The following is a 13,204-nucleotide window of genomic DNA, read 5'->3' as shown; positions in this document are numbered from 1 at the left end:
CAATGACATATATCTATGTATGTATAAACAATACAGAGTGATACGCATTCAAAACAAGAAAAAATGTTAATTTCGACTGCAACGAGGCTGTAATACCCTACACAGTTGCTCCTCGTTGCTGTTTAACTTCTACATCTGTAAACTCCCGCATCAATCAGAGAGAATTTCTATCACCACGATCATATTCATGAATTGAACGAAGGAGTACAGACTTGACCTTAATATTGCAGTCGATGCCGTTAAGATTTCGACTGATCTTCGACTGCCTGTCCTCCTGCACTCCTCAAACGACCGCTGTTATCGCCAAAGTACACAGCCGCAAAAAAATCTTAAGTCGCTAGACGGCAGTACGTGGGAAAAGGAGAACTAAAAGTTGTTGGCAACATACAAGGCAATCGTTCGGCTGGTTCTTAACTACGCTGCAGTAATATGGTCGCCGGCATGCTGTGAAACTAAGACGAGCTGCAAACTCATGAGAACACTGCATTCCGGACTACGACGGGATGCTTCCTAGGAGCTTCCTACGTCGATGACGTAAAACAATACACCGACCAGACTTCGGACGAAACTAACTTCCGACAAGCATTGACCACCATTCACAGTGGAGCCATTAACATCTTCACCGACTCCCTCCCAGTGAATGGCATATTTGGAGTCAAACCATCATCCAATGCAGACGAAAAGCTCGAGTTGTCGCGAGCAACAAGAGTGACCATGGCGCAGCTTCGTTCTGGATACTGTAGCAGATTTCTTATTTATAAAGAATAGACTCTGACAGATCAAACGTATCTCCAGTGTGCAATGAGTCTCCGCATGATACTAGCCACGTCTATGCATGCCCCATGAACCCTACTCATCTTTATTAAGTCTAAGCGTCTAGTAACTTAACTCGGCAGTTCCTCCTTTGGTTTTGCCTCCTCATCCAAACCCAAGTATTGCAGGAAACAGCTGATATTTACCAAACGTCCCTTATGTAGGAATAGTTCGAAATTGATATTCATTGGTGCTATGTCGGGCACTTTGCCGCAACCCATGTCGATGAAGTTCAGGAAATCGCAGACCTCATCCCTTAGTTCCGACCCCGTCGAAACTGCACGTTTCCTGAGCCTACCTAATCCTTACGATCCTAACGGGATTAGATACCCATTACAACAACAACTTGATAACCATACAATGACTTTGGTTTGATCGTTCAGTGTGGATGACAACTGGCAGCTTCCTGGTGGAATGAAGACGTCTACAAAATTTCAGATCGATGTTTAAAAAATTGATGGACTAGTTCGCGTATGAAGAGACAGACAGACGGGAGAACAGACGGATATGGCTAAGTCGACTTTGTTTTCGACGTACACAAACTACGCGACAAACCTCATATTAAAATAACTGTACTATTTTCGTTGCAGTCGTTTACAAAAGGATTTACTTCTAACGAGATGCGTTTATTTATTTAATTATATCATTTTGATGCTGTAAGTGTGGCAGTAGAAAATAAAATGTATAGACAAATAATTTGAATCTTATGAAAATTACAATGCAACTCTTCTTTATTAAGTCGAAGCGTACTTAACTCGCCAGTTCCTCTTTTGGTTTTGCCTCCTCATCCAAACCCAAGTATTGCAGGAAACAGCTGATATTTACCAAACGTCCCTTATGTAGGAATGGTATCTTAGGACATAGTTCGAAATTGATATTCATTGGCGCTATGTCGGGCACTTTGCCGCAACCCATATCGATGAAGTTCAGGAAATCGCAGACCTCAACCTCACCGCAGTCATTGTGATTTAATACGCTGAGTAGATCATCAATTAGTTCCGGTATGAATGGCAGGCGGCAACCCTTCATTGTTGAGCGCAATTTCGCCTCGGATAGGAAGGGTTTGTTCAGCGGATTTATGTGGTGTAAATGTTCCTTCAACTCGTCCATTGCATTCCATAGTGAACGCTTCAACTCCAAGTGCACCGCAGCACGTACCGTCTCCCGATTGCATGCCTGTGGCGGYGCTTTTTCGGCTGAGAAGTAGCGACACACCGTAATGATTTCATGATTCGTGATGTTGTCAGCCAAAAGATTGATAAGTGCGCGCTTAAGCGAATCGAAACCAATGAATTGCACATCCTTAACGGATTCAGCGCCGTCCGGCAAGCAACGACAAATGAAGCCCTTATAATCTGACTTCGCCGCATCGCGTATTTTCAGCATAATTGACTTAATATCGGCCATTGGATACTGTAAAAATAAAGAATAATATGTGAAACATATTATATACCGTTATATTGCATGTGGRAGCCACCTCATATGGATGATGCTCCATGTAAATAAGTGTATACTCGTCAGCGGAAACAATGTGAAAGATGTGATCTTTGAGGCTCATTGTGGCGCCAATATAAAAATTATATGGCTGATAGTATTGTGGGCGCTTCGAGGTGAACTTCTCTTGGCCCGGCAGTGGTATGCGTGTACGTTTCATAAATTCGCCGCCCAAGAAACCGGAATTCCGTTCGGCAATCTCAAAGATTTGTATGGTATCATCGGATAGGTAATACGAAATGATGAAAATGCGTTCACAATTCTCACGTATGGTCGATAACAGTTTCGCGCCGAACCGCAGCACGTAGCGATCAAGTTTGATGAATTTCTTAAAGTCAGTCTGCGGCGGCTTGGGCTCAACTGAAATGCAATTGCCCTCAGAATCCTCATATGAACCCCAGCCATTATATGGTGGCAGTATGCGTTCTTTTTGTTTAATCGGCGCACAATCGTCTCCACGTGACGGTATCGGTGCCGCAGTAAAGTTCTCAATACCGTACTGAAATCATAAGAGRGATAGTCTGGCAGTTAAGTGAAAATATCAGTGAATTCAAAGTGTTACGAACCCGTTTTCTATAATACTCTTGTGTGTATTCATCGCAATCCGTGAGCACAACGGCACGTCCGTAGACGTTTAGCACAGTACCGATTTGTAGATCACGATCGGCATAGTAGAGCACCTCTTTTTCGCCGATGTTCAGTGGATCAATGGTGTAGCGTACATTTCGCATGCTCGTGCCGAGCACATTCAACAACGTTTGCGGAGTCTCTTGCCCAGGTAGTGGAAGTCCATTGAATTCCTTGAAGTAAAATTAGTTATAAGCCGAAATTGGTAGTAATTTTACGCGTAAAACTCAGTAATGGCATTATCCCTACTGACATTTCCGACCTCTTACGTATGGCTAGCCTCGTTTTGAGGTGTATCTGAAATTGTTGCTTAGAAACTGTACTCTCTCTCTTCTGTCGCCCTTAAAGTCACACTTTAGAGGATCTGAGATACGAATGTGTGTATTCGACGCTAGGACCACATATTTTTGTTCAGAGAAATGAACACGCAAGTGAGGSTAGTTCTCTGAGCGCCAGAAATGATTCTTTTACATATGACTCAAACAGCTCACGACTTCCGGTCTTAGACCAATTACCGTCTGGATAGTCAATAAGTTTCCGTTTGAAAGCGAGCTAAAGTGAAAAGGTGAAACATACTTCATCAGGATTGTGCGCTGGGTTTGGGACCCACCACGTAAAACACATCGCCAATGAAAAGAAAAAAACAGTCTTGGATAAGAGACCACCCTTTTGATCCTGTCCGCACTGGCAAAAGCGAATACCGCAGTCGATGGAACGATGAACTGTACGGGATATACGACGACATTGATATACTTCAGTGAATTGAGAGACAACGGATCCGTTGGTTAGGTCATGTCGTCCGAATGGATGAAAATACTCCAGCTTTGAGGATATTCGACGCAGTGCCTGCCGAGAAGGCAGAGGAAGACCTCCACTCCGTTCGAAAAACCAGATTAAAAAGAAGCTGGATACACTTGAAATATCCTATTGGCGTCAAACAGCGAAAGGGAAGATCKATTKKCGAGATTTTGTAAACYCGGCTATAACAAATAAAAAAGAAGTAATAGTATACAAAAGCGCTTTGCACCAAGAGATGGGGTCCACGGTTATTTTATGTACTATGACATCTTCGGTAGATTTTTTAAAGAAATTTTCTTCAGAAAAGATACCAGCAGATTTTTGACAAGATTGATTTTAAACGGGCCATGTAAATAAATAAAATCCGATGGCAATTACCTCGCTACATACACAATTCTATCAATTACTTACCCTTGGCAGTTTGCCCCTTTTCAGGAAGAGCGATGGACCTTCACGCCCTGAGTTCCGTGGAAAAATTTCTTTTATATCCATTGTATCATCAGCYAAATAATAGCATATTTCCAAGCGACGCACATCGCCGAACTCCGAACGATCATCCCAGTAGCCGTGGAATTTCAGCACTTTCCGATCGAACGCCAAAAATTGTGCGAATGAATGCTTTTTTGGTGGTTGATTATGGATCTTTCTTGCCGACCGTTTACGCATTTCTGTTGTGGGATCACTGAAAGTGAATTAAAACTTTTAAGTGTCATTGAAATCTTATACGCCATAATTGTTGCAGAAACGTACACTGGCATATCGACGGGATCTGGTACGGCTATACCCGAACGATTTAGGAAATGTCGCGTAAAAAGGTCACAATTTGTAATATGATAAATGCGATCGAATATCTGTATGCTCGTATCGACRTTAAGGTCCAATATCGAGATGAATTCATTTTGGCACGGTGGTGGTTTCGGTATACGTTGACGATGCACCARACAGCCTTGCGGTATGCCAGAGTTGTCCACTTTCGGTTCAGTGATTTGCATGGTGCCATCTTCCAGATAATACATAATCTTCACTTTACGCACTTGATAGGGCGCATTGTAGACTTCGTGTAGCGTCTCCTTAAAGAACGCATCGAAACCCAATACTTTCTTATCGTAAGCAATCCATGGTGGCAGTCGGGGTCCMGTCTTTGGCGGATATAGTGATGGTGTGGCTGTCGGTGGGCAGTTGATGTCGATGCACATACCGCCAACGTCCACCATGGCGGGTGGTTGGCGATCGTTCAACATGCTTATRCCCTGGMAATTCATAAGGCTCTGCGGCTTGGGGAAGTTCGTGCGAGATAGCTGTAAATTTATGTTTGTTTATATATTTTTATAGCTACTTCTTTGTTTGTATGTTTGTGTGTGTTCCGAGTACTTGTTTACCGTTTAGCGTRACACTTACATCCCGAAAGGTGGTGCCTGGCAAAAACGGCATTCCCGGTATACGCAGCATCTTCGTTAAGTTTTATTGAGCGCTTTCGGTTTCAAAATGTGTAAAAATCGTTAGGTTTGCTGTAAAAATCAATACAAAATAAACGCGTGAGTTTAAAATTTCTTTCTTTACAAATTTCGTCAAATTTTACAAAAAAACAGCGAGCGAAATTCTGTAGTTTTAGTAAATATTTTTCGAAAACGATTTTCATATGTATATTTTTTATTATTTTTTTAAACGCTTTGTGTGTCACTTATTTGTTTTGCTTTTTATGCTACTTTTGTTCCCCAAGTGTTTACTAGGGTTTTGCATCGACAAACTGCATAAACAGAAATATGTAGGCGAGTACGTAGTGAAATAAATATGGACTAAACAATCGGGCAGCCGCTATAGCAATGGATGTGCTACATACCCACATAGACACATATGTGTGTGTGGTGGTGGTGCTGAGCGCGACTGGTTGCTATGACCCTGTTCTTTTTGATTGGTCGGAAGAGCCACATAAACATTCCTGAAAAAAATTTCGTGAGTTTGTTATGGAATTCACGAACGTATCTAAATCATTAAGTTTTTAGAGGCTTTATTTCCTATCAGTTAGGACTTCACCTTGCTAATTTTTGTGTGTCATAGATTCACTCGAATTACTTCCCATAAGGGTCGTCGAATGACTCTTAAAAAACATTATTATTGTTAAGATATCAAAACTTAAACATGTAAAGTATCCACAAAAAAATCAAAAGGAAGCTGCTGAGGTCAGACGACAGTTAAACTTCTTCTTCTCCTTTATTGGCGTAGACATTGCTTACGCAGTTATAGCTGAGTTTAGAGCAGCGCGCCAGTCGTTTTCCTTTTCGCTGTTTGGCCAATTGCAGATTCCATGTGTAGCCAGGTCCTTCTACCCTGGTCTTTCCAACGGTGTAGAGTTCTTCTTCTTTCTCTGCATTCCCCGGCGGGTATGACGTCGAATACTCTCAGAGYTGGACCAAGCCTGAACTAGCCAGTGTAGCCGCTGTCTCTTAATTCGCTGAACTATGTCAATGTCGTCGTATATCCCGTACAGCTCATGATTCCATCGATTGCGGTATTCACCGTAAATAACCATAAATCTTTCGCAGAAACTTTCACTAGAAAACTCATAACGCTGACTCGTCAGAGGTTGGCATCGTCCATGTCCCTGCACCTTATAGCAGAAAGGAGATAAAGAGCGACTTGTAGAGTTTGGTCTTCATTCGTCGAGAGAGGACTTAACAWCTCAATCACCTACTCAGTTCGAAATAGCATCTGTTGGCAAAATTTATCCTACGTTGGATTTTGAGGCTGACGTTCTAGCTGKTGTTAATGCTGGTTCCAAGACAGACGAATTAATCTACGACTTCGAAGTTATGACTGTCAACAGTGGCGTCGGAGCCAAGTCGCGACTGTGACGCCTGTTTGTATGATGGCATTAGATATGTCGTCTTGCCCTCGTTCATTACCAGATCCATTTGCTTCGCTTCTTTATCCAGTCCGGAGAAAACMGAACTGACGGCGCGGTTGTTGATGCCAATGATATCCATATCATTGGCATACACCAGCATACACCAGCAGCTGTACACTCTTATAGAGGATTGTACCTTCTCTCAGCTCTGCAGCTCRAATTATTCTCTCCAGGAATAAATTGAAGAAGTCACACGAAAGGAAGTCGGCTTTTTTAAAACCTCTTTCAGAAGAGCTCGGAGAGGTCCTTTCCGAATAGTTAGTTTACCGAATTCAGACATAGCGGCATAAAGGCAGCCCCTTTTCGTGCCGTCAAAAGCAACTTAGAAATCGACGATGAGGTGGTGTGTCTCGAGTCTTTTGTCACGGGACTGTTACAAGATTTGGCGCATTGTAAGTATCTRGTCAGTTTTGACCTATAGCCATACTGCCTCTTCATACTGGTTCAATCAGTTTGTTGACGGTTGGCTTTAATCTTTCACTCAATATGCTCCATAGAACCTTATATTGTCTTCAGACGGGTAATTGCTATGCAAACTACTTCAAATAGCATGGAGGATGGAGCCATGTACAGAAGTTCACACAAATGAGGAAAGTTCTCTGAGCACTATTCACTTGGGAGTGACCAGAWGCGATGCTTGTACATATGGGTCAAGCAGCTAACGCTAGTYCTAGAGCAAGTATCCTCTGGGTAGCCAAAAAACATCTCTTTGAAGGCGAACTAAAGTAAAAAGCCGACACATTCCCTCCCCAGTGTTGTGCGCTTGGGGTTTTTTCGCCGAAACAATCCCAAGCAAAAGAAGATGGGATACTAACTACACCCATATAATATGTTGTCTCTTCAAATCGAATTAAGAAAMAAAMAAAAAAAAAAACTCTAAAGATATGCTATAAGTAATACATAAAACACATTTCAACCGTTTATTAATCTAAATTTCGAGTAATGATGTCGTAAATACGATAAAATCAGCATATGTTCATAATTTGGATTCTATATGTATGGCTAGCGTGCCGTCTTCTTCATTTTGACCGATAGAAATGTTGGCGCGTCCATCTGAGCCGACGACCACACGCTTGCCAGAGCAACTAGAGCCTGCTTTGTCGCCGGAAATGATATCACAATAAGTACCAGCTGGCAAGCAGGTCTGCAGCGAAGTATTAAGATCAGCAGCATCGCCATTAATTGCCACGAAACCTTTKTTGCCGCGACAGAAGGCGATCTGGTTRCTGCTATTGTCCCACCAGTTTTCTAAATTTGTGCCAGCCACAATGTTCCTGAAGCCAACCATGTTGTAAATTTGACGCCAACGATGCTCACATACCCAACCACCGCTACAGGAATTATCAGCATTGAATATGGGACTGGCAATGCTATTACCGTCCGTTGTKGGTGGACCTTGATCGGTGTTGTCGAATGCAAACGACGACATGACACGCGTAATACCAAATGGATGAGCCAACATGAAAGCGCTGGCCATTTTATATTGCTTCGATGTCTTATAGTTGAGAATATCTGCACCACCAGCGCCATGTCCACGTTGATTGTCGTGGTTGTCTACGAAAATCAGTGCACGATCTGAGTTAAGGAAACTCCACTCTGGACCCCAGTTGATCAGCCAACGTAATTGATCCTTGCCACGGAATACTCTGCCGATCGAGTTGGAGTGTGCGAACTCGGTSACCACACCCATGTGTGTGTATTCATTTTTGGATATAGCCTCACCACCCAAATCTATAACTTCTTGGAATATGAAAGRGCGCGTACCGGTGGGAAAACCATGATCAACGCTTAAATTGCTAACACGATTGTAGATTACCTAGGCGCGTGAACAAAAGTATATTACTATCGTAATAGAAATGTAACGACCAATTTACCTCGAGATCAGCCGGCCACATATGCTTGGCAGCATCGACACGGAAACCAGCCACACCCAGACTAACAAGTTTGTTGAGAAAGTCGACTACACGATCTTGTACCCATGATTTGCTTTGATCCAAGTCCTTCAAACCGGAGAGTTCACAGTTTCGTACCTCATATTTATTATTATAGTTRTTAATAGTGCATGAGGYGTGGAAATCTGTATTTGAATACGGCACGGCTGGGAAGCTTTTGTTACTCGGATCGGCCGTTGARCCACCTGTGCCGCGCGCATTAACATTATCGGCGGCCATGTGATTGAATACGACATCTACAAATATTCGAATGCCGGCATTGTTACAGCGCCGCACCATGTCCGCGAATTGTTGTTCGTTGCCCGAACGTGTGGTCAGTAGGTATGAGATGGGTTGATAACGTTCCCACCACGGACGATTGGCCACAACGACATTCTCATTTACTGGCGAAACCTATTGGTTGGGGTAAATGTAAATAAAAGGTGGATTTTTGCATGAGTATACGCAAAGCTGTTTGGTAAGCATGTCATTTATTGGCTTTGGACTTACTTGAACACCTCCGTAACCTTTAGGGCCTAGAAAGTTTTCACATTCTACCGCAATATCATCCCACTTCCACTCGAAAAGATGCACCATAGTAGTCCTTCCGTCCACATAGTTCGGATCGAATTGGGCATTGATATTTTGGCACAATATTGCCAAGAATACTGCCAGACAGATATGCGCTTTGCTCCGATACATTTTTGCCAGGCGACAACTTCTATTAGGATGTGACAATATGCAATTAAAGTACTCTTCTAGAGAATATGAGCCGAACAACTAATTAGCATCGCTTTCTACCTCTTTTATAGAAATTCCGTTAGTTTAGTTTGCAAATTGTGAGCGAATTTGTAGTATAGTTGTAGGTAGTGAATAATGCAGTTCAGTGCTGAATCTATCTGGATTTAACTAAACGGTTATCGGTTACTAATCAGAAATCATTCATCAATCGGGAAAAGAAATCACASCTTAAATGACCACGTATAATGTTTATTTTTTAAAGGGATCTATTATTGATATAAATTGTAATGTGGTTTAGAGTTACYGCTGAATATTTCTGAGGATGAAGAACTCTGATCGTGAGATCGCTAATAAAAGATATGGCACAAAGAGTTGATCTTGTTTTCGAGTAGGAAAAGTGGTTTCGATAGAAAAAAGTTAAATTACTTGCTATAAAAGGATCTCCAAGTAAGCCCTGAGRATAATGATATTTGCAGATTGACTGCAGACGGCTCTCGACAATGCTTGAAACTGAAGTTCACTGAAGTTCACATCATTAGAAAGGTGGTTGATTTTCCCTCGTTTCCTATTTCGTTGGAATGACTGCTACCTTGATCTACGAACTTCCTRTAAAATTACACGTTTACAACCTGAACCCCTTGCTCCAAGATCGGCGACGCTGTAGACGTCACTAAAACAGACGCCACGTCCCCCCTCGTAGAAGCATTACATTATGTGGATTGTTTTAGTTTCGATGTTTACGATGCTACGACATTACCGTTTCGGGAAACCCCGCCAGTGAGTAGCCAAGTGCTGTCATCGCTCTCAGGATCATTGACCTTTCTAAATGCCTCATCGTAACAAAATAACAATTCTCGAAGAGTGCTTTCCAAGTTCATGTTAAAAAGACACATTTACGCTTTCCTATTTCGTTGGTACGACTGCTACCATGACCTATGAACTTGCTATAAAATTACACTTTTATAACCCGAACCGCTTGTTCGAAGACCGACGATCGCTGTAACGGTCACTATCATGTGAAACAGACGCTACGTCCTTCCTCGCAGACGGATTGCTTTAAGTGGATTCTTTTAGCTTCGGTGCTTACCTTCGACCTTACAAATTTGGGAGCCCTTGCCAGCAGCTAAGCTACCGCCGTCCTCGATATTGGGATCATTGGCCTTAGTAAATCCCTCTTCGCAACAAAATAACACTCCTCGAGGAGATTTTTCCAAGGWCATATTAAAAAGCCTCATTCAGAAGATTTGTTTTGAATCTTTCGTAATATTTTTGATATTTATGGGTTGTTGAAATTATAAGGTATGTATGATGTACTGTTACTTGAATTATCATATTTCTTYACATGGTTACTCGTCTAGCAAATTCAATCACTAACGACTACCCAGAAGCACTTGTGTATGCACATTGCTTTTGAGAAGTAATAAATAATCTATATCAAAGATACTGTTAGTTTTGAAAACAAGTCATTTTTCATTTGTATTAATTTGTTTAGAAAACTTGGAATAATGCAACCACTGATATGGTAAAAATGATAAAATTTTCCGCTAGTGAATAACAACGACACTTTGTAGTTGTAGTGAATGGGGTTTGCTAATGGGTAAACAAAATATTATGAAATAAAAACTACCGTTTCTTATTTACGACCATAAGTCCAGGTATATTACGTATATATGTATCGACGTTTAGACATTTGTATCCACGGTATGAATTTTAAATATCTATTAAGAGATTTTCGGAGACTGAGAAAGGCCTATTTACCAAATACAAAACAATATGGATCAATCGATTCTTGAGTAAGGTTCGATAATTTAGAAWCTAAAGTATTAAATTTACTGAAACAGAACTTCTTTTTTTTTTTATCGGCAAAGACACTGCTGACTTATCAGAGAGGACTGTACTTCTCAATTGCCTACTCAGTCCGAAGTAGCACCTGTTGGCAAGAGTTATTCTGCGTTGGATTTCGAGGCAATGCACCTACGTATTCAATGTAGTTCGAATTTCTCAAAAATTGACGCACAAATTTTTATGAACGTCATAAAGTTCGCCTTAAAAATCGCTAGGTGGTAGGCGGAAAGGTTGTTCAGAATGATCCGTAGAATATTTTCCTCATACGCGATTTTTCCGTTTTTTTTTATTGAGTCGGCTCGCTTACTAATGGAAAGAAGGAAACCAAACCACCATCATTTACTAAATTGACAAAAAAAAAAAAATCTATGTGATTTAAAATTGAACTAAAATTCGTAATCGTGACACCTCAAATACCCTACAGCTCTCTTAGCACATCAGTCGCAGGTTTTTCCTTCAAATTTGTTGATTAGTGTTATCGTTGAAATACTCTTATATACATTTACGAGTTCATATATTAAATGTTAAGTTGAATTTAACAAACTCTAGATGTTACCCAAGTTAGCTGAATATTCTCTGATCTTGTCTGTCGCAAATTCCGGCTGAAAGGATTTTGATTWTGTTCAAAATAGGATTTTTGCGTAGTGGTAACAACCACTCGATTTTGATAAACCGAAGTTTAAGATCTRGCCTTTGAATATATCATTATCGTTGATAATTAGTTGGGTATTTTTTGGATTGGATCTTAAAACACACCGAGTACGTGTATCTTTCATCGTTAAAAAAATATCACATATGTATATGTCGGGGAGTAAATGTCTCACCTTTTTGGAGAAATTTAATGCGATTCCATTCGCGTTATTTCGTTTCAGATTTTTCATCATTAATGGACAGCCACTAGTGAGCGTGTTTTTAGTCTCAGCTAAAACGGACAACAAAAGAAGTTGTCTTCGGCTGCACCGAAGTTGTAAAATAGGTGCCTTTCTTACATCAACTAAATCTGAAGACACAGCCCTTTTCAGTCACTTTGTTCGATATAAACAACCTTCAAGTCGAATTAAGGTTACTTAAGAGCTAAACTGAAAAAAATTGCAGCTGCATCGACCATTCACAGCCTCATTTCTCATGGCATTAAATGGCATAAAAAGATCTTTATCTTACTGGTCGAACTGTTTGCGTGACAGCTATGTGCTATAGTGGTCCGATCTGAACAATATTTGCATATTTGTAACTTATAGTGTTATCTTGCACAATAATCCTTTTTTTTTTTGGTATTTTGGAGTTTTCATTTACTACAATGCCGGTTAGCAGATGTAACGTATCGAGAAGCATTAACTAAAGCGCTTAGTACTTTACTTTGTAAGCCCTGAATGCTGGCAAAACACCTTTGACTTGAGCAATCCCAATTGTTGGGTTGTTAATCTGATTTCAAAACTTGATTGTATACTAAAAGTTTGTTTTGAATTGATAAGGTGGATTTACTGCCAAATCGGTGGTAAAGTTTAGCAAATTTCATACCAAGCCAAGCACACTTCTTTTATTTTACATGCTTAGTTACTTAGCACTGTTATGATGTGTTATAGGAATATTATTAATATGAATCGGACGGTATGTCGATTTTTTCAAGGTAAAGTCAAAGTGAAGTGAATTGGTGTCGTTTAATTTGATACGKCACTTAGATGCCCACTTAGCAATTGCATTGACTGCTGTCTGCACTCGTCGAGTAGGTACCGAAATTGACTCTCCAGCTGCTAACAAATCTGTGTCATCCGCAAGTGTCGCTGTTACATAGCTTGACTCGGATGGATTTCAGTGGTAAAAAGCAAATAAAGCATTAATCCCAACATGCTTCTTTGGGGAACACCCGCTTTTATCGGTTGCAAGTTGGAACAATAATCCGAGTAAACTTTCGTGCAGATACTGTCAAGTGAAGAAGTACATATAAGGACTTGATTTTAATTGATCACTTAGTTTAACAGCTATCGGCGGTACCAAGTAATGGACAGTTTCTGGAAAAAAAAAAGAAAAAAAAAAAAAAAAAAAAAACCTA

At 40.8% G+C, this 13,204-nt stretch overlaps 2 protein-coding genes across 5 annotated transcripts in view; both read right to left on the bottom strand.

Annotated features, from left to right (window-relative positions):
* Window positions 1–39: 39 nt before the first annotated feature.
* Window positions 40–5,338, bottom strand: LOC108974182 (EF-hand domain-containing family member C2). 2 transcript variants are annotated; one of them, XM_018941893.1, is made up of 7 exons: window positions 5,131–5,338; window positions 4,483–5,030; window positions 4,144–4,414; window positions 2,874–3,107; window positions 2,291–2,806; window positions 1,653–2,226; window positions 40–973 (listed from the first exon to the last, which is right to left on the bottom strand). In XM_018941893.1, the coding sequence occupies exons 1-7, from the start codon at window positions 5,179–5,181 to the stop codon at window positions 885–887; spliced, it is 2,283 nt and encodes a 760-aa protein (XP_018797438.1). In that variant the 5' UTR covers window positions 5,182–5,338; the 3' UTR covers window positions 40–884. The 2 variants fall into 2 exon arrangements, with proteins under 2 accessions (XP_018797438.1, XP_018797432.1); XM_018941887.1 differs by lacking the exon at window positions 40–973 and having other exon boundaries at window positions 1,390–2,226.
* A 2,184-nt stretch (window positions 5,339–7,522) lies between these two features.
* Window positions 7,523–13,204, bottom strand: part of LOC108974099 (alpha-amylase A-like) — a 7,292-nt gene continuing 1,610 nt past the window's right edge. For 2 of the 3 annotated variants that reach the window (XM_018941753.1, XM_018941745.1), the window contains exons 2-5: window positions 9,370–9,477; window positions 9,079–9,289; window positions 8,512–8,982; window positions 7,523–8,453 (exon numbers count right to left, since the gene is read on the bottom strand). In XM_018941753.1, the coding sequence (XP_018797298.1) occupies window positions 7,614–8,453; window positions 8,512–8,982; window positions 9,079–9,270 (1,503 nt within the window). In that variant the 5' untranslated portion in view covers window positions 9,271–9,289; window positions 9,370–9,477 and the 3' untranslated portion in view covers window positions 7,523–7,613. Of the gene's footprint in view, window positions 8,454–8,511; window positions 8,983–9,078; window positions 9,290–9,369; window positions 9,478–11,978; window positions 13,115–13,204 lie in introns of those variants that run through there. The other variant, XM_018941737.1, reaches the window with a different exon arrangement.

This window comes from Bactrocera latifrons, unplaced genomic scaffold (genome assembly GCF_001853355.1).
Source record: "Bactrocera latifrons isolate USDA-ARS-PBARC rearing strain unplaced genomic scaffold, ASM185335v1 scaffold_111, whole genome shotgun sequence".
In the NCBI taxonomy this organism is placed as follows: Eukaryota; Metazoa; Arthropoda; class Insecta; order Diptera; family Tephritidae; genus Bactrocera; species Bactrocera latifrons.
The sequence above is the reverse complement of the archived record's forward strand: the minus strand, read 5'-3'. Positions and strand labels throughout refer to the sequence as shown.